The 13,723-nt window shown below is 38.3% G+C and overlaps 1 protein-coding gene across 16 annotated transcripts in view; it reads right to left on the bottom strand.

The window, feature by feature from the left end:
* ULK4 (unc-51 like kinase 4) overlaps positions 1-13,723 on the bottom strand; it is a 701,729-nt gene that overhangs the window by 529,580 nt on the left and 158,426 nt on the right. For all 16 annotated transcript variants that reach the window (XR_012431020.1, XM_074031785.1, XM_074031786.1 and 13 more), the window contains one exon: positions 2,947-3,108. Coding sequence is in view for 15 of the 16 variants with exons in the window: in XM_074031785.1 (XP_073887886.1) it covers positions 2,947-3,108 (162 nt within the window). In the remaining variant the exon portion in view is untranslated. The remainder of the gene's footprint in view (positions 1-2,946; positions 3,109-13,723) is intronic.

Genomic DNA, 13,723 nt, shown 5'->3' on the forward strand with positions numbered 1-13,723 from the left:
GTGCAGTGGCTCACGCCTGTAATCCCAGCACTTTGGGAGGCTGAGGCGGGTGGATCACCTGAGGTCAGGAGTTCAAGACCGGCCTGGCCATCATGGTGAAGCCCCGTCTCTACTAATAATACAAAAATTAGCCGGGTATGGTGGCAGGTGTCTGTAATCCCAGCTACTCGGGAGGCTGAGGCACAGGAATCGCTTGAACCCAGGAGGCAGAGGTTGTAGTGAGCCAAGATCACACCACTGCACTCCAGCCTGGGCAACAAGAGCAAAACTCTATCTCAAAAAAAAAAGAAAGAAAGAAAGAAAGAAAGAAAAGAAAATACAATCCATGCTACTGAACAGGATCTTGGCACAGAAAAGAAAAAGGAGACACTATTGGGACAACTGGCAAAATTTCAATTAAAAATTAATGATTCATATGTAACAAACCTGCACGTTATGCACATGTACCCTACAACTTAAAGTATAATAATAATAAATAAATTAAAATAAATAAATAAATAAAAAAAAAAAAGAAAAAAAAAAAATTAATGATTCAGATAAATGCTAAGTGCAAGTCATAAGAAGCCCAAGATAAAAGAGTCAAACTTGATGCATCAGATGAAAAAAGGAAGGACTAGAAGGTATGAGACTTTGGTGGGAACAACTGAAAAAACCTTTGCCAAGAAAAGAAACCATGCTGAGTATAAAGATGAAAATCTTTATAATGTAATCTTTATAACGTAAGCCCAATTAAACCAAGACAGATTTTTCTAAAGGCTCAGGATTAAAATGAATGTCTTAAAATATTATTCAAAGGCGCCTCAAGAAAGTTCACTGGTATACTTTGTAACTCTTTCTATTTACCTGTAATAATAATAATAATAATTATTATTATTATTATTATTATTATTATTATTTTTAGACGGAGTCTCGCTCTGTCACCCAGGCTGGAGTGCAGTTGCCAGATCTCAGCTCACTCCAAGCTCCGCCTCCCGGGTTCATGCCATTCTCCTGCCTCAGCCTCCCGAGTAACTGGGACTACAGGCGCCCGCCACCTCACCCAGCTAGTTTTTTGTATTTTTTAGTAGAGATGGGGTTTCACCGTGTTAGCCAGGATGGTCTCGATCTCCTGACCTCGGGATCCGCCCATCTCGGCCTCCCAAAGTGCTGGGATTACAGGCTTGAGCCACCGCGCCCGGCCGCATACCTGTAATTATTAATACCATAATTAGTTGCGGGTTTTTGTAATTTTGAAAACATGTGGCTCCTGAAACAGACGTGTGTATAATCAATGCTATATATCCTTTCTTAATGGTAATCAGGAGCAGGATTTATATCCATTGATCTTCAAGATTATACAGGTAACATAACTGAAAATTTTCCATAAATACCCACAGGATTTAGCAACACGAAAGTTACTAGTCACCTTAGCAAGATTAGCTTCAGTGGTATTTTTTGGACAGCACCAGACTGGGCTAAAAGGGTAACGTGGGCCAGAAAGGAACAACAGTCTGCAGCAATAACTCTTTAAAGAGGTATGGCTAGGAGTGGGGGGATATGCAGCCAAGATTGTGTGTGTTGTGGGGGCGGCGGGGGTGGTGAATTAAAAAACACTGAAATGCTGACTAGAAGGATCTAGTAGGAAGGAAAGATTTGAGATTCAGGAAAGGGCAAAAATAACCATTTGAGTGAGGTTCCCAAGAAGGGACCAGGAAGAAGATTTGGAGAAACATGAAGAGGTTTGTCTCTGACAAGAGAAGGAACAGCTTGTCAATGGTACCAGGAAGGACAGAATTGAGAGACGACAGATGTGCAGGTAAATAAGTCTACTTATATGGCAGAAGGCAGTTGGGATAGTTCCCATCAGATGCCTTCACTTTTCCCTGGGCAGCAAGGGGAAAGTCATGAGTGAGGATGTGTGATGAAATTGAAGGGTTGAGGGTATAAGGAAAGAAGACAAAGTAAGAAATTGCCCACAGAGAGTAGTGCAAGAGTGAGCTGAACTAGAGAAATACAACAAGGATGCCACATAGCATTTGAGAGCCCAGACAAGACTGCTAACTCAAAGGGGTATTTAAATAAATCATAGGAGAGAGGGTTATATTTGTTCAGTAGACTATTAAATTGATACAAGTGCGTTAACACATCTTTATACATAATTATCCTTTATACCAAGTTATTATAACCACATGAGTAAAGTAGTAGGCAACCAATCAAAACACAAAAACAGCAAAATCACAGATGCTTGAACATTAAAATGAATTCATCTGAACCACATGATAAACTCATTTGACACAAAATCTGAATGGGGATGCTAACAGGGAAAAGTCAGGGAACACTAAAAATATAACAAACCAAACACTGTACCCTATATACTGCCACAGTTTTCTACTATCGCCTCTAAATTGTTTTTGAGGCTGGGTGCGGTAGCTCATCCCTGTAATTCCAGCACTTTGGGAGGCCAGGACAGGCAGATCGCTTGAGGCCAGGAGTTCAAGACCAGCCTGGGCAACATGACAAGACCCCCACCTCTACAAAAATACAAAAAATTAAGCCAGGCCTGATGGTGCATGCCTGTAGTCCCAGCTACTTGGGAGGTTGAGGCAGTAGAACTGCTTGAACCCAGGAGGTGAAGGTTGCAGTGAGCCGAGATCACACCACTGCACGCCAGCCTGGACGACAGATGGACACTCTGTCTCAAAATAAATAAATTTATTAATTAGTTTTTGAAACCATAATACCATAGTCCTAACAAGGTTTTACTGAAATTCTCTCACAGTCTCAAAGTTTTCCAGCTCCAAGTTTTCAAAATTCTCTTTTAGAAGAAAATCAAGTGATTTCTCTCAATATTACTCTGAGATTTCAGTTTCCTACCTATTCAATTAAATTTATTCTTATTCTAATATTTTCTTCAAGCTTGCTGTTTAAAGATACCCAGATATATCCCCAAAAGATGCTTCATCTTACCGATACTGCTGTTATCCTAAGAGAATCGGCAGTGGAGTGTCTGAATAGGTACCATAAAATGGGTCCGATTTCTCCTGTAATAAAGCCCTGGGCCTGAGCAGAAAAGGTGGTACAGACATTTTCAATAATTTTTGCTGCCATGTGATTCACAACACGCTCTTCCTAGAAAGGATACAGATCAAGGAGATTAAAATAATATTAATTAGTGTGAGAAATAAATATATGTCATTTCTTTATAACCATTGCAAATAATGTTATGATACCAAGACAGCATCATCTGCCTCTGGATGTGTTAGGCACCTTGGGAGGAATGATAACTCTTTCAGGTCATTATGAAACTATTACAAATAATCATTTGATTATTCACTAGCAAGCTATCATAACATAGCCCTCCATATATTTTAATAAAACAAAGAATTATGAAACATATTTCACACGAAGGTTGCAGTGAGCTGTGATCACACCACTACACACCACTGCTGAAACAACCTGGAAATACCTTTCTTAAGACTCTCCTTGATGTCCCTTATTTAGGCAATCTTTCCACACTGGCTGATTGATGGACAGGTTATTCCTAGGACTGGATGACTTCTGAGATGTGACCAAATTAATCCTAGAGTAAAAGCCATTCTGGATGGTCCTAATGCTGCCAAAAAGCCTCAAAAAGATTCAGCTGTTTTCAGGTAATATAAATGAGTCCAAGGAAAAGCCCAGAAGTACTTACGGAAATTTTAAAAACTTCAGCACCCCATGATATAAAATTCACAGTGACTAACATCTAATTAAACATTGCCAAGGCCGGGCGCGGTGGCTCAAGCCTGTAATCCCAGCACTTTGGGAGGCCGAGGCGGGCGGATCACAAGGTCAGGAGATCGAGACCACAGTGAAACCCCGTCTCTACTAAAAATACAAAAAATTAGCCGGGCGCGGTGGCGGGCGCCTGTAGTCCTAGCTACTCAGGAGGCTGAGGCAGGAGAATGGCGTGAACCCAGGAGGCGGAGCTTGCAGTGAGCCGAGATCGCGCCACTGCACTCCAGCCTGGGCAACAGCGTGAGACTCCGTCTCAAAAAAAAATAATAAAAAATAAAAAAATAAAAAAAAATAAACATTGCCAAGCATGCAAAGAAGCCAAAAAATATGATTCATAATTCAATCAGTAGAAATGACTGATAGACTTAATAGAAAGGTATTAAACGGCTACAATAAATGTAGTCCAAATACTCAAGAAGGAAGAGGAAAGCAAAAATATAAGGAGATAAAAAAAATACATAAAAATGACCCGAATCAAAAGTCTAGAGATAAATAATGCAATGTCTTATATTAAAAATACACTGAATGGGATTAACAGATCAGACACTACAGACTAAATGGTTAGTGAACATGAAGATATAGCTATTAGCAATAAAAATCTATCCAAAATAAACACAGAAAGAAATTAGACTTGAAAAAAAAAAAAAAGAGCAACAGTGAACTGTGGAACACCTTCAAAAGACATCATAAATGTGTAGTTGGAAAAATGCTTGAAATATTGTCTGAGAATTTTTCAAATTCATGAAAACTGGTAATTCCAGGTCTCAGAAGCTCAACGAGCCCTATGCAGAAGAAACAAAGAAAAATGACACCAAGGTACATCATAATCAGACTGCTTTAAAAAAAGGGAGGGAATAAAGAGAAAACCTTTTGGACAGGAGCAGTGTCTTATGCCTGTAATCCCAGCGCTTTGGGAGGCCAAGATGGGAGAATCGCTTGAGGCCAAGAGTTCAAGACCAGCATGGGCAACATAGCAAGACCTTTTTTCTACAAAAAGTTTTAAAAATTAGCCAGGCATGGTAGTACATGCCTATATTCCCAGTCACCTGGGGGGCTGAGGTGGGAGGATCACTTGAGCATGGGAGTTGGAGGTTGCAGTAAGCTGTGATCACACCGCTGCACTCCAGACGGAGAAACAAAGCAAGACCCTGTCTCAAAAAGAAAAAGAAAAAGAAAAGAAAACTTTACAAGCAGCTAGAGTAAAAAGTCATATTCCATAGAGAGGAACAATGATAAGGCTGACAGGGGATTCTCATCAGAAACAATACAAATCAAAAGACAATAAAGCAATAAGTACCAAAAGAAAAAAAAAGGTAACTGTCAACCTACAAATTTAGGCACAAAAATAACTTCTTTCAAAAACAAAGGTAAAATGAATACTCTTCTGACATACAAAAGTTGAGAAAATTCATCACCAGCAGAACTGCACTACAAAAATATTAAAGGAAATTATTCCGGTAGAAAAAAAAAAATGACGAGAAGAAAATTAAATCTATACAAAAGAACAAAGAATAAAAAAAGTAAATGTGTGAATAAATATAATAGATTGTTTTCCTTAATTTTTTAGCCTATTTTAAACCTAAGCTGCTGCTGTTGTTTTTCTTTTTGAGACAGGGTCTCACTCTGTCACCCAGACTGAAGTATAGTGGCAGGATCACAGCTCACTGCAGTCTCAATTTCCCAACTCAAGCAATCTTCCCACCTCAGCCTCCCAAGCAGCTGGGACAATAGGCATGTGTCACCATGCCCAGCTAATTTTTTTTAATTTTTAATAGAGATGAGGTCTCACTATGTTGCCCAGGCTGATCTTGAACTCCTGGTCTCAAGGAATCTTCGTGCCTTGGCCTCCCAGAGTGCTGAGATTACAAGCATGAGCTACTATGCCTAGTCAAACATAGTTGTTTAAAGCAGAAACAACAGAAATGTATTGTGAGCTTCATAACATATGTAGACATAAAATGTATGACAATAGTAGGAAGGCTAGAAGGAGAATACTAGATTATTCTGGGGTAAGGTTCTTAGGAATTTGCATATCATTATATATATCATATAAATAAGGTTCTGATACAAAGTTCTAATATACATGAGGTTCATATATAAGGATTTGTATATCAGTACTTGAAGGTCAACTGTAATAAATTTGAGTTATACACTGTTAAAAAAAGATGTATAGGCCAGGCACAGTGGCTCACGCTTGTAATCCCAGCACTTTGGGAGGCCAAAGTGGGGGTGGATCACAAGGTCAGGAGTTCAAGACCAGCCTGTCCAATATGGTGAAACCCCATCTCTACTGAAAATACAAAAATTAGCTGGGCATGGTGGTGCGTGCCTGTAATCCCAGCTACTCAGGAAGCTGATGCAAGAGAATTGCTTGAACCAGGACCCAGGAGGCAGAGGTTGCAGTGAGCCGAGATTGCACCACTACACTCCAGCCTGGGCGATACAGCCAGATCTTGCTCAAAAAAAAAAAAAAAAAAAAAAATTATAACACACATACATTAAATATGAGCATTTTATATAAATGACACCGTAATTAAAATAAAAAATACATTACAGATTACATAATGCCATATTTGTTTAACAAGATAAATGCATATGCAAAGGAAGGGCAAAGAAAGGTATATAATACTCTGTTAATGATGATTATAATAGGTATGGATTGCGGGGAGAAGGAGCCCACTAATTCAACTTTAGATATTTTTACATTGTTTGGTTTGTTACAATATGCATGTATTGCTTTTTCAATCCAAATTTATGTATTTTTCATATAAAAACATTTAAAAATGAGCAGAAGATATTGAGTAATGTCTAAGTTCAAGCCGTAGTTTTTGCATTTTGCTAGTTATATATCCTTGAGTATTTCTCTTTGCCCTAGCTTCATCATCTACAAAATGAAGAAAACAAAACACAAGCAGTTTGAGAATTAATGAGACAGCATACACGAAGACTCAATCTAGAGCACGAAAAGTAGTAAATTCTCAATAAATGTTAGCTTTTATTCCCATTATTATTAATGCCATATAGTACAAACTACCAGATTGCTAGGAAAGAAATCTTAAATATCCTTCAATTTCTCAAACTTCAACACATTTTTCATTTCTCAGAATGAGTATCTGACAAAACTCTTCCTTCCCATTCCCATTTCCTTCAATGCAGCCAGAATAAATTAACCTAACACTTCTAGCCTCTCTCTGTTCCTTTATTCACTCTACTTGGGGAAATAAAATGTGACATCCATTTGACAAATTTGAAGAGAAAAAACTGGATATTCCTAAGTGCTCAGCTCGACTCTTCCCCCTCCCCGCTTGGGGACAGGCCCACCCACGCAGAGTTGTCGCATATCTCCTAGTTGTAAGCCCTAACTGGACGAGTACCCCACTTGGAGGCTGCTGCTGTGTCTGGGGAATGCTAAGCTTCCTTAATGTGGGGTTCAATATGAGGAAGCCTATTTGCCCACAGAGATAAGCTGTATCCTCTATCCTAGTTCTCACTACATACAAATGTTGATATTTTGCCCCATATGCCTTGCTCTTTGTCTTATTTCTCATGAAGTTCTAAAATCTTTTTCTTGAATATAGGGGGGAAATGAGCTATTTATAGAAGGCCTCTCAAATACACGTGCTTTACAACACAATTGTCAGTCAATTCCTAGGACTCATTCCTAGTACTAGAAAACTACAACTATTTTAGCAGCCGGGTTGGAAAAGGGTCATGTGTCATCCCAGTGCTCTGTAAACTCAGTGAGGTTGTCAGGCCAATTTGACCTGCTCCTACCTGAAATAAGTGACCCTAGTCCATCTTCAATCCCCTGTGGGATACCACACAAGCAAATAAGACTAGTGGGTACTTTCTGCTTAACTCACTCTTTGGGAAGGATAACTGAGCTAATGCCTATTGCTTAAATCAAAGACCTGTTTCTTCACATCATTAAAATAAAAGCTAAGATTATTTTTTAAATAACTAGGCTTATTAATGAAGAGCTGTACTATGTTTTTAATGGTGTTAAATAGATTTAATACACTGTAGGCAGTCTTAACAAAAAAGTTTTCTGCCAATATAATTTTGGTCTACTTAGGCAGGCCCTTAGCCTTGCCTCTCATTTTTCTTGTTTACCTTGTTGGACAAATGCCATCAGGGCAAACACCAGTTTAAGCATTCTGGGTGCCTCTCAGGGTTCTTGTCTACACAGTTGCTGGCTTAAGAACTTGGTGCTACGGACCAGGTGCGGTAGCTCACGCCTGTAAACCCAGTACTTTGGGAGGCTGAGGCAGGCAGATCACGAGGTCAGGAGTTTGAGACCAGCCTGACCAACACAGTGAAACCCCGTCTCTACAAAAAATACAAAAATTAGCCAGGCGTGGTGGTGCTTGCCTGTAATCTCAGCTACTCAGGATGCTGAGGCAGGAGAATCGCTTGAACCCAAGAGGTGGAGGTTGCAGTTAGCCAAGATCACGCCACTGCACTCCAGCCTGACTGGAGTGAGACTCTGTGTCAAAAAAAAAAAAGAATTTGGTGCTACTTTATAGATGTTTTTAAGGGTTTATTATTTGTTTTTTTTTTTTTTATATCCAGTATTTTTAGTTGCTTTCAGAGGGATAGGGTTGTCCAGGTATCTTGCCGACTATACTGCAAGAAATGAAAATCCTATATTCTTGGTTCAATGAATTACTAAAACAATAAAATAAGTCAAAAAAAAAAAAAGATTCCAGGTACTTTGAAGGAAAGATCAATCCACAAATGTGAAACAACCAATGTCAGTATTTCAGATGTTAATTTTGGTGCTGTTTATTGGAAAAGACTCAGATTATATTTGTGTGTGGTGCTATGTTTACTTCTATTTTTGATTTTAAAGGTAAATATAATCAGTTTCCGCATATCACTGAGTCAAAGCGTGTCTTCTCTCGCCTGCTCTGTAGTGTCACCTCTGTCATATGAATTGACATGTCTCTTTCTAGGTTCTATTTGGTTCTGTTGGCCTACTTATCTCTGTGCCACACTATCTAAATTAATAGTCTTTACTTTTAATATATATTTTCAATATATGCAATGTTTTGCCCTACCAATATAATCTTTTTTCAATAATGTATTTTGGCCCTTTTTCACTTGCATGTAATTTCTAAAATCAACTTTAGTTTATCTATTGGGATGCTGACTGAGAATACATCTATAAATTTGAGGAAGATTAATTGATATTAGTATACAACAGAAAACATAGTCAATGAAAACACTAACAGTAAGAGACAGACACATTTAATTTTGAAAACACTGGAATAAGATGACAGCTGACCGAAGTTCCTTTGAATTCTTGATCACATTCAGCTAATGTGTTTATTACTTAAGTTAGCTCTCCACTATAGGTCCAATTCTTTATAGTTAACATTTATGAAACTATATTTATATATCACATGCTGGCCAGGTATAGGAAAGACACTGCCCTGTCTTCATTTATTGGGAAAGAGAAATGGCTTTTTATCCCTAGTTCTGTACTCCAGCTTTTTATTGTTTTGTAACTTCATTTGCTTTATTTCTTACTTGTGTCATTATTAAATCATTTAAGGCTATGAACTTTCCTTTCAATCTAGTGTCAGCAATAGCCCATTAGTTTTGACATGCAGTGTTTCCATTATTGTTACTATATAGACAGTCCCAAGTTTCGTTTTAAAATTTTCCTTCATCTAAGGTTGTTTATGAGATGGTTTAAAACTTTCCAGGTGGGTGGGATTTTATTGCCTTTACTCCCCTTTGTTGAAATAAATTTGTATTACCTAACAGTCAAGAATGTGGTCTGTTCTATTTCTCTCTTTCTTTAACGTTGTGGCAATGGCCAGGAGTGGTGGCTCACACCTGTAATCCCAGCACTTTGGGAGGCCAATGCAGGAGGATCGCTTGAGCTTAGGAGTTCAAGACAAGCCTGGGCAACTTAAGGAGACCCAACCTCTATTTTTAAAAATTTAAGACAAAAATAAAGTTGTGGTTATATGTAAGATAAACAGATATAAAATTGACCTAAAATTTCACCTCAATAGTGTATAGTTTTGTGGCATCAGTCCATTCAAACTGTTGGGCTAGCTCTCATTTTTACATCTACCGAAATGCTAATTGGCTTATTTCCTTTTTTCCCCCCTCACATTCAAAAGTTAGTAATGTACCTTACTGAGCATGGGCCATTATTTTATTTTATTTTATTTTATTTTATTTTATTTTATTTATTTACTTGAGACAGGGTTTGCTGTTGCCCAGGCTGGAAAGCAATAGTGTGCATAGCTCACCATAGCCTCGTACTCCTGGGCTCAACCAATCCTTCTGCCTCAACCTCCAGAGCAGCTGGGACTACAGGCGTGCACCACTACACTGGGCTAATTTTAATTTTTTTTTTTTGTAGCGATGGAGCCTCACTATGTTGCCCGGGCTGGTCCCAAACTCTTAGCCTCAAGTGATCCTCCCACCTAGCCCTCCCATAGTGCTGGGATTATAGGTATAAGCCACCGCACCTGGGCTTTAGTTATTTTTAAATTTTATTTTTAGAGATGGAGTCTCACCCCGTTACCCAGGCTGGAATGCAGTAGTACACTCATAGCTCACTACAGCCTCAAACTCCTGGGCTCAAATGATTCTACTAAGTAGGTAGGACTATAGGTGTACACCCAGCTAATATTTTTAATTTTTTAGAGATGGAGTTTCATTCAAGGATCACTTGAGCCCAGCGATCCTCCTGCCTTAGCTTCTGAAATCGCTGGGATTACAGGTGTGATTGAGCCATGGCGCCTGGCCAAACATGGGCTATTGATTCTGGTTATTACTCTTTTCCTTTTCCTTCTAATCCTTGTATTAGAAAGAAAACAGTATGGAAATTTTATTTCTTCATTTTATTGACATGTAGATCTCTGCATAGAAGGCAATTTTAGTTTTAAATTATAAATGTTTTGTTCATTATTCACAGAAAACTAGATTTGCCATGGGATATTCATAAATGTTGCATGAATGAAGGGTTTTCTAGTCAAATAAGTTGGAACACATTGGGTTAAACAAACTTGGACAGTTTTCTTTCTGGTAATTTTTAGAGTTCTAAATTATGATTCTACTCAAGAGGATATTGTATGCAGCATTTTCAAAGCTACCTCATCCTGTGTCATGTTGCGGTTACGCTTTGGGAGAGGAAGCTATAATCTTATACTGAGACTGTAATGAATGTATTAAAGTAATTTTCAGTAGCTTTCTATTTTAGAGTTACCCGAGAAATTATGACAGCCTTTTCCAAACAGGCCAACCTGCTTTGTGAACATGATTTCCACAATTTTAACAATGGGGAGGCCAGGCACGGTGGCTCATACCTGTAATTCCTTCCAGCACTTTGGGAAGCCAGGGCAGAAGGATCACTTAAGCCAGTAGTTCAATACAAGCCTGGGCAACATGGCAAAACCCCATCTCTACAAAAAAATACAAACATTAGCCAGGCACGGTGGCACACACCTGTAGTCTCAGCTACTCAGAGGCTGAGGTGGGAAAATTACTTCAGCCCAGGAGGTCTAGGCTGCAATGAACGGTGATCACACCACTGCACTCCAGCCTGGGTGACAGTGCAAGACCCTGTTTCAAAAACAAACAAAACAAAACAAAACAAAACAACGCAAACAAGGGTGAGATAGATGTTCGATCTTTTTGTCCTCGTTACAGATGTAAATGCTCAGATGGAAAGAGGGAAGTATTTAGAGTGAAAAACTTTCGGTGGAACACACCCAAAAATAGGAAGATCAGGTATAACTGTTCAAAAAAAAGAGTAGGGCAGTATAGAAGAAAAGGCATCCATGATAATATGGAATAATGATTTCAGAGCTGGTGCTGGGGTTTCAGAGATCTTGAGCTGGGAATTAAAAGATGGGAATTTCAGTCTCGGATGTGCCACTCCTTAGAGGTTTCATATTGACTAAACTTTGGGGGTTCCACTTGGTGGTGTTTGCTATTAAAAAAAAAAATGTGCCAATGATCTTCCATGTGTTTCTGAGTTGAGTCCCACCCCTGAGTCTGAAGACTTACCCTTCCATTGCTTTGCCCTTCAAGTTTGTGCCCATTAGCAAAAAGAACTTTTCTCCTTGGGATCACTGCTGTGTTGATTTCAGAAATATCTGGCATTGAATTTAAATACTATATCTTTCATATGTATGTACAATAGGGAGGCTGAGAAAGTTGTCTTTTTTTTTAAGGTGTTCATTTTTGGGGGACAGGTAGCAGTCTACTCTACAATCTACACAGAAGCTGGAAATAGCCCCTAGAGAATTTCCACATGTCTAGAGAAGATTAATTTATACATTTGTATCTAATCAACATTTTTTAGCTCACATAATAGTCTGTATAATTATGGGTACTGAACCGACACCTGGCATATGCTGTATTTAAAAATGTGAGGTTCAATGAGAACACATGGACACAGGAAGGGGAACAATGCATACTGGGGCCTGTCAGGGCAGGCGGGGGAGGAGCATTAGGAAAAATAGCTAATGCATGCTGGGTTTAATACTTAGGTGATGGGTTGATAGGTGTACCAAACCACCAAGGCAGGCATTTACCTATGTAACAATCCTGCACATGTACCCTAGAACTTAAAACAAAATTATAAAAATAAAAATAAAAATTTGAAATTCAGAACATAAACTGTTGGTTTTATTATTCATATTTTCTTAATTCAGAAATTATTTTCTGAACTATAGTTTATTAGATAATTTTGATGTAAAATTTTCTAAGAGGAAATTTAATTTTTACTTTTTAATTAGGGCTCTTTGTTCTTCTTTTTAAGAAAGTCAGTGACAAATAATTTATATATTTAATTAAAAGAGACTGGATTTGAATTTTTAAAAAGTACTAGAAATGTTAGCCATTATATACGTTATCTTTGAAATGTTTTAGACACTAATTACCTAAACAAGGAGCAAATAGGTTAAATCTCTTGGATTTTAAGAAGCGTTAAAATGTACAGTTACATTTTCTGGTTTTTTAAATTGTTACGGTCTAAATTTATTTATTCTTCCTAATGAAGAAATCTGTATGTGCCATCAATATCAGGTTCTTTGTGGGCACTCACAATTCCCCTTCCCTTTTATGCAGTGAAGGTGGGCAACGTGTGTGTGGAACAGAAATGATGTCATTTTCTTTCTTTTGAATATCACTATGAATCTGATAATTCAAAGATTTCTAACTTTCTGAATGCCATTATTAGTTGGATTCACAATGGCTTACCAGGTACAGAGTTGCCCAGCGTGTCTTGGAGTGAACTATTAAGAGTGGTATGAGGGAAGCGATTCTCAGCCAGTGCTGAGCAGTGTAGACCACTGCCAAAGAGGTGATGGGGTAAGCAGCACACACAATGTGGCATTTTCACTGCAAAGGGGAGGTTTGTGCTGCCTCTCCTCCTGTGGCAGGTCTACTCACAGGGGAGGCTCTAAAGGTTGTCTTTGCTGGGTTCGGCATGTGAGAACTGATGAAATATCTGTATATAGTATCTTTCATGGATTTATATTGGTTGGATTTCTGTGTAAATTTTCATATGCCTTTGACTGCTTTACCCCATACAAGCTTTGTATGCTTAACAAAATCTATAACTTTTCTGTCACTTTCTCATTTAGTATCTGCCTTTCTGGCTTTTTACTTTATCTTTTTATTATTGTTTTTAGTTTAATGAGATTATGGTTAGAGAGAAAGATATATGAATACTCCACTTCTTCGGAATTCGTTGAGATTTTCCTTATGGCTCAGTACATATATACTTGGGGGGGCAGTGAATTTTGTCACTTTGGAGAGAGATGTTTTTTCTATACATTAGGTCAAGCTTGTTAATTTTCTAGACAGATGTAGATCTTCTCTATGCTGATTGTTTTTTGTCTGTTCTATCAGGTACTGAGATATGTGTTTAAATTGCCCTCTTAGGGTTGCAATTTTGTCATATTTTGCTTTCATGTATTTTGACTGCTAGTTA

The sequence above is a fragment of the Macaca fascicularis genome, chromosome 2, assembly GCF_037993035.2.
Source record: "Macaca fascicularis isolate 582-1 chromosome 2, T2T-MFA8v1.1".
Classification (NCBI taxonomy): Eukaryota; Metazoa; Chordata; class Mammalia; order Primates; family Cercopithecidae; genus Macaca; species Macaca fascicularis.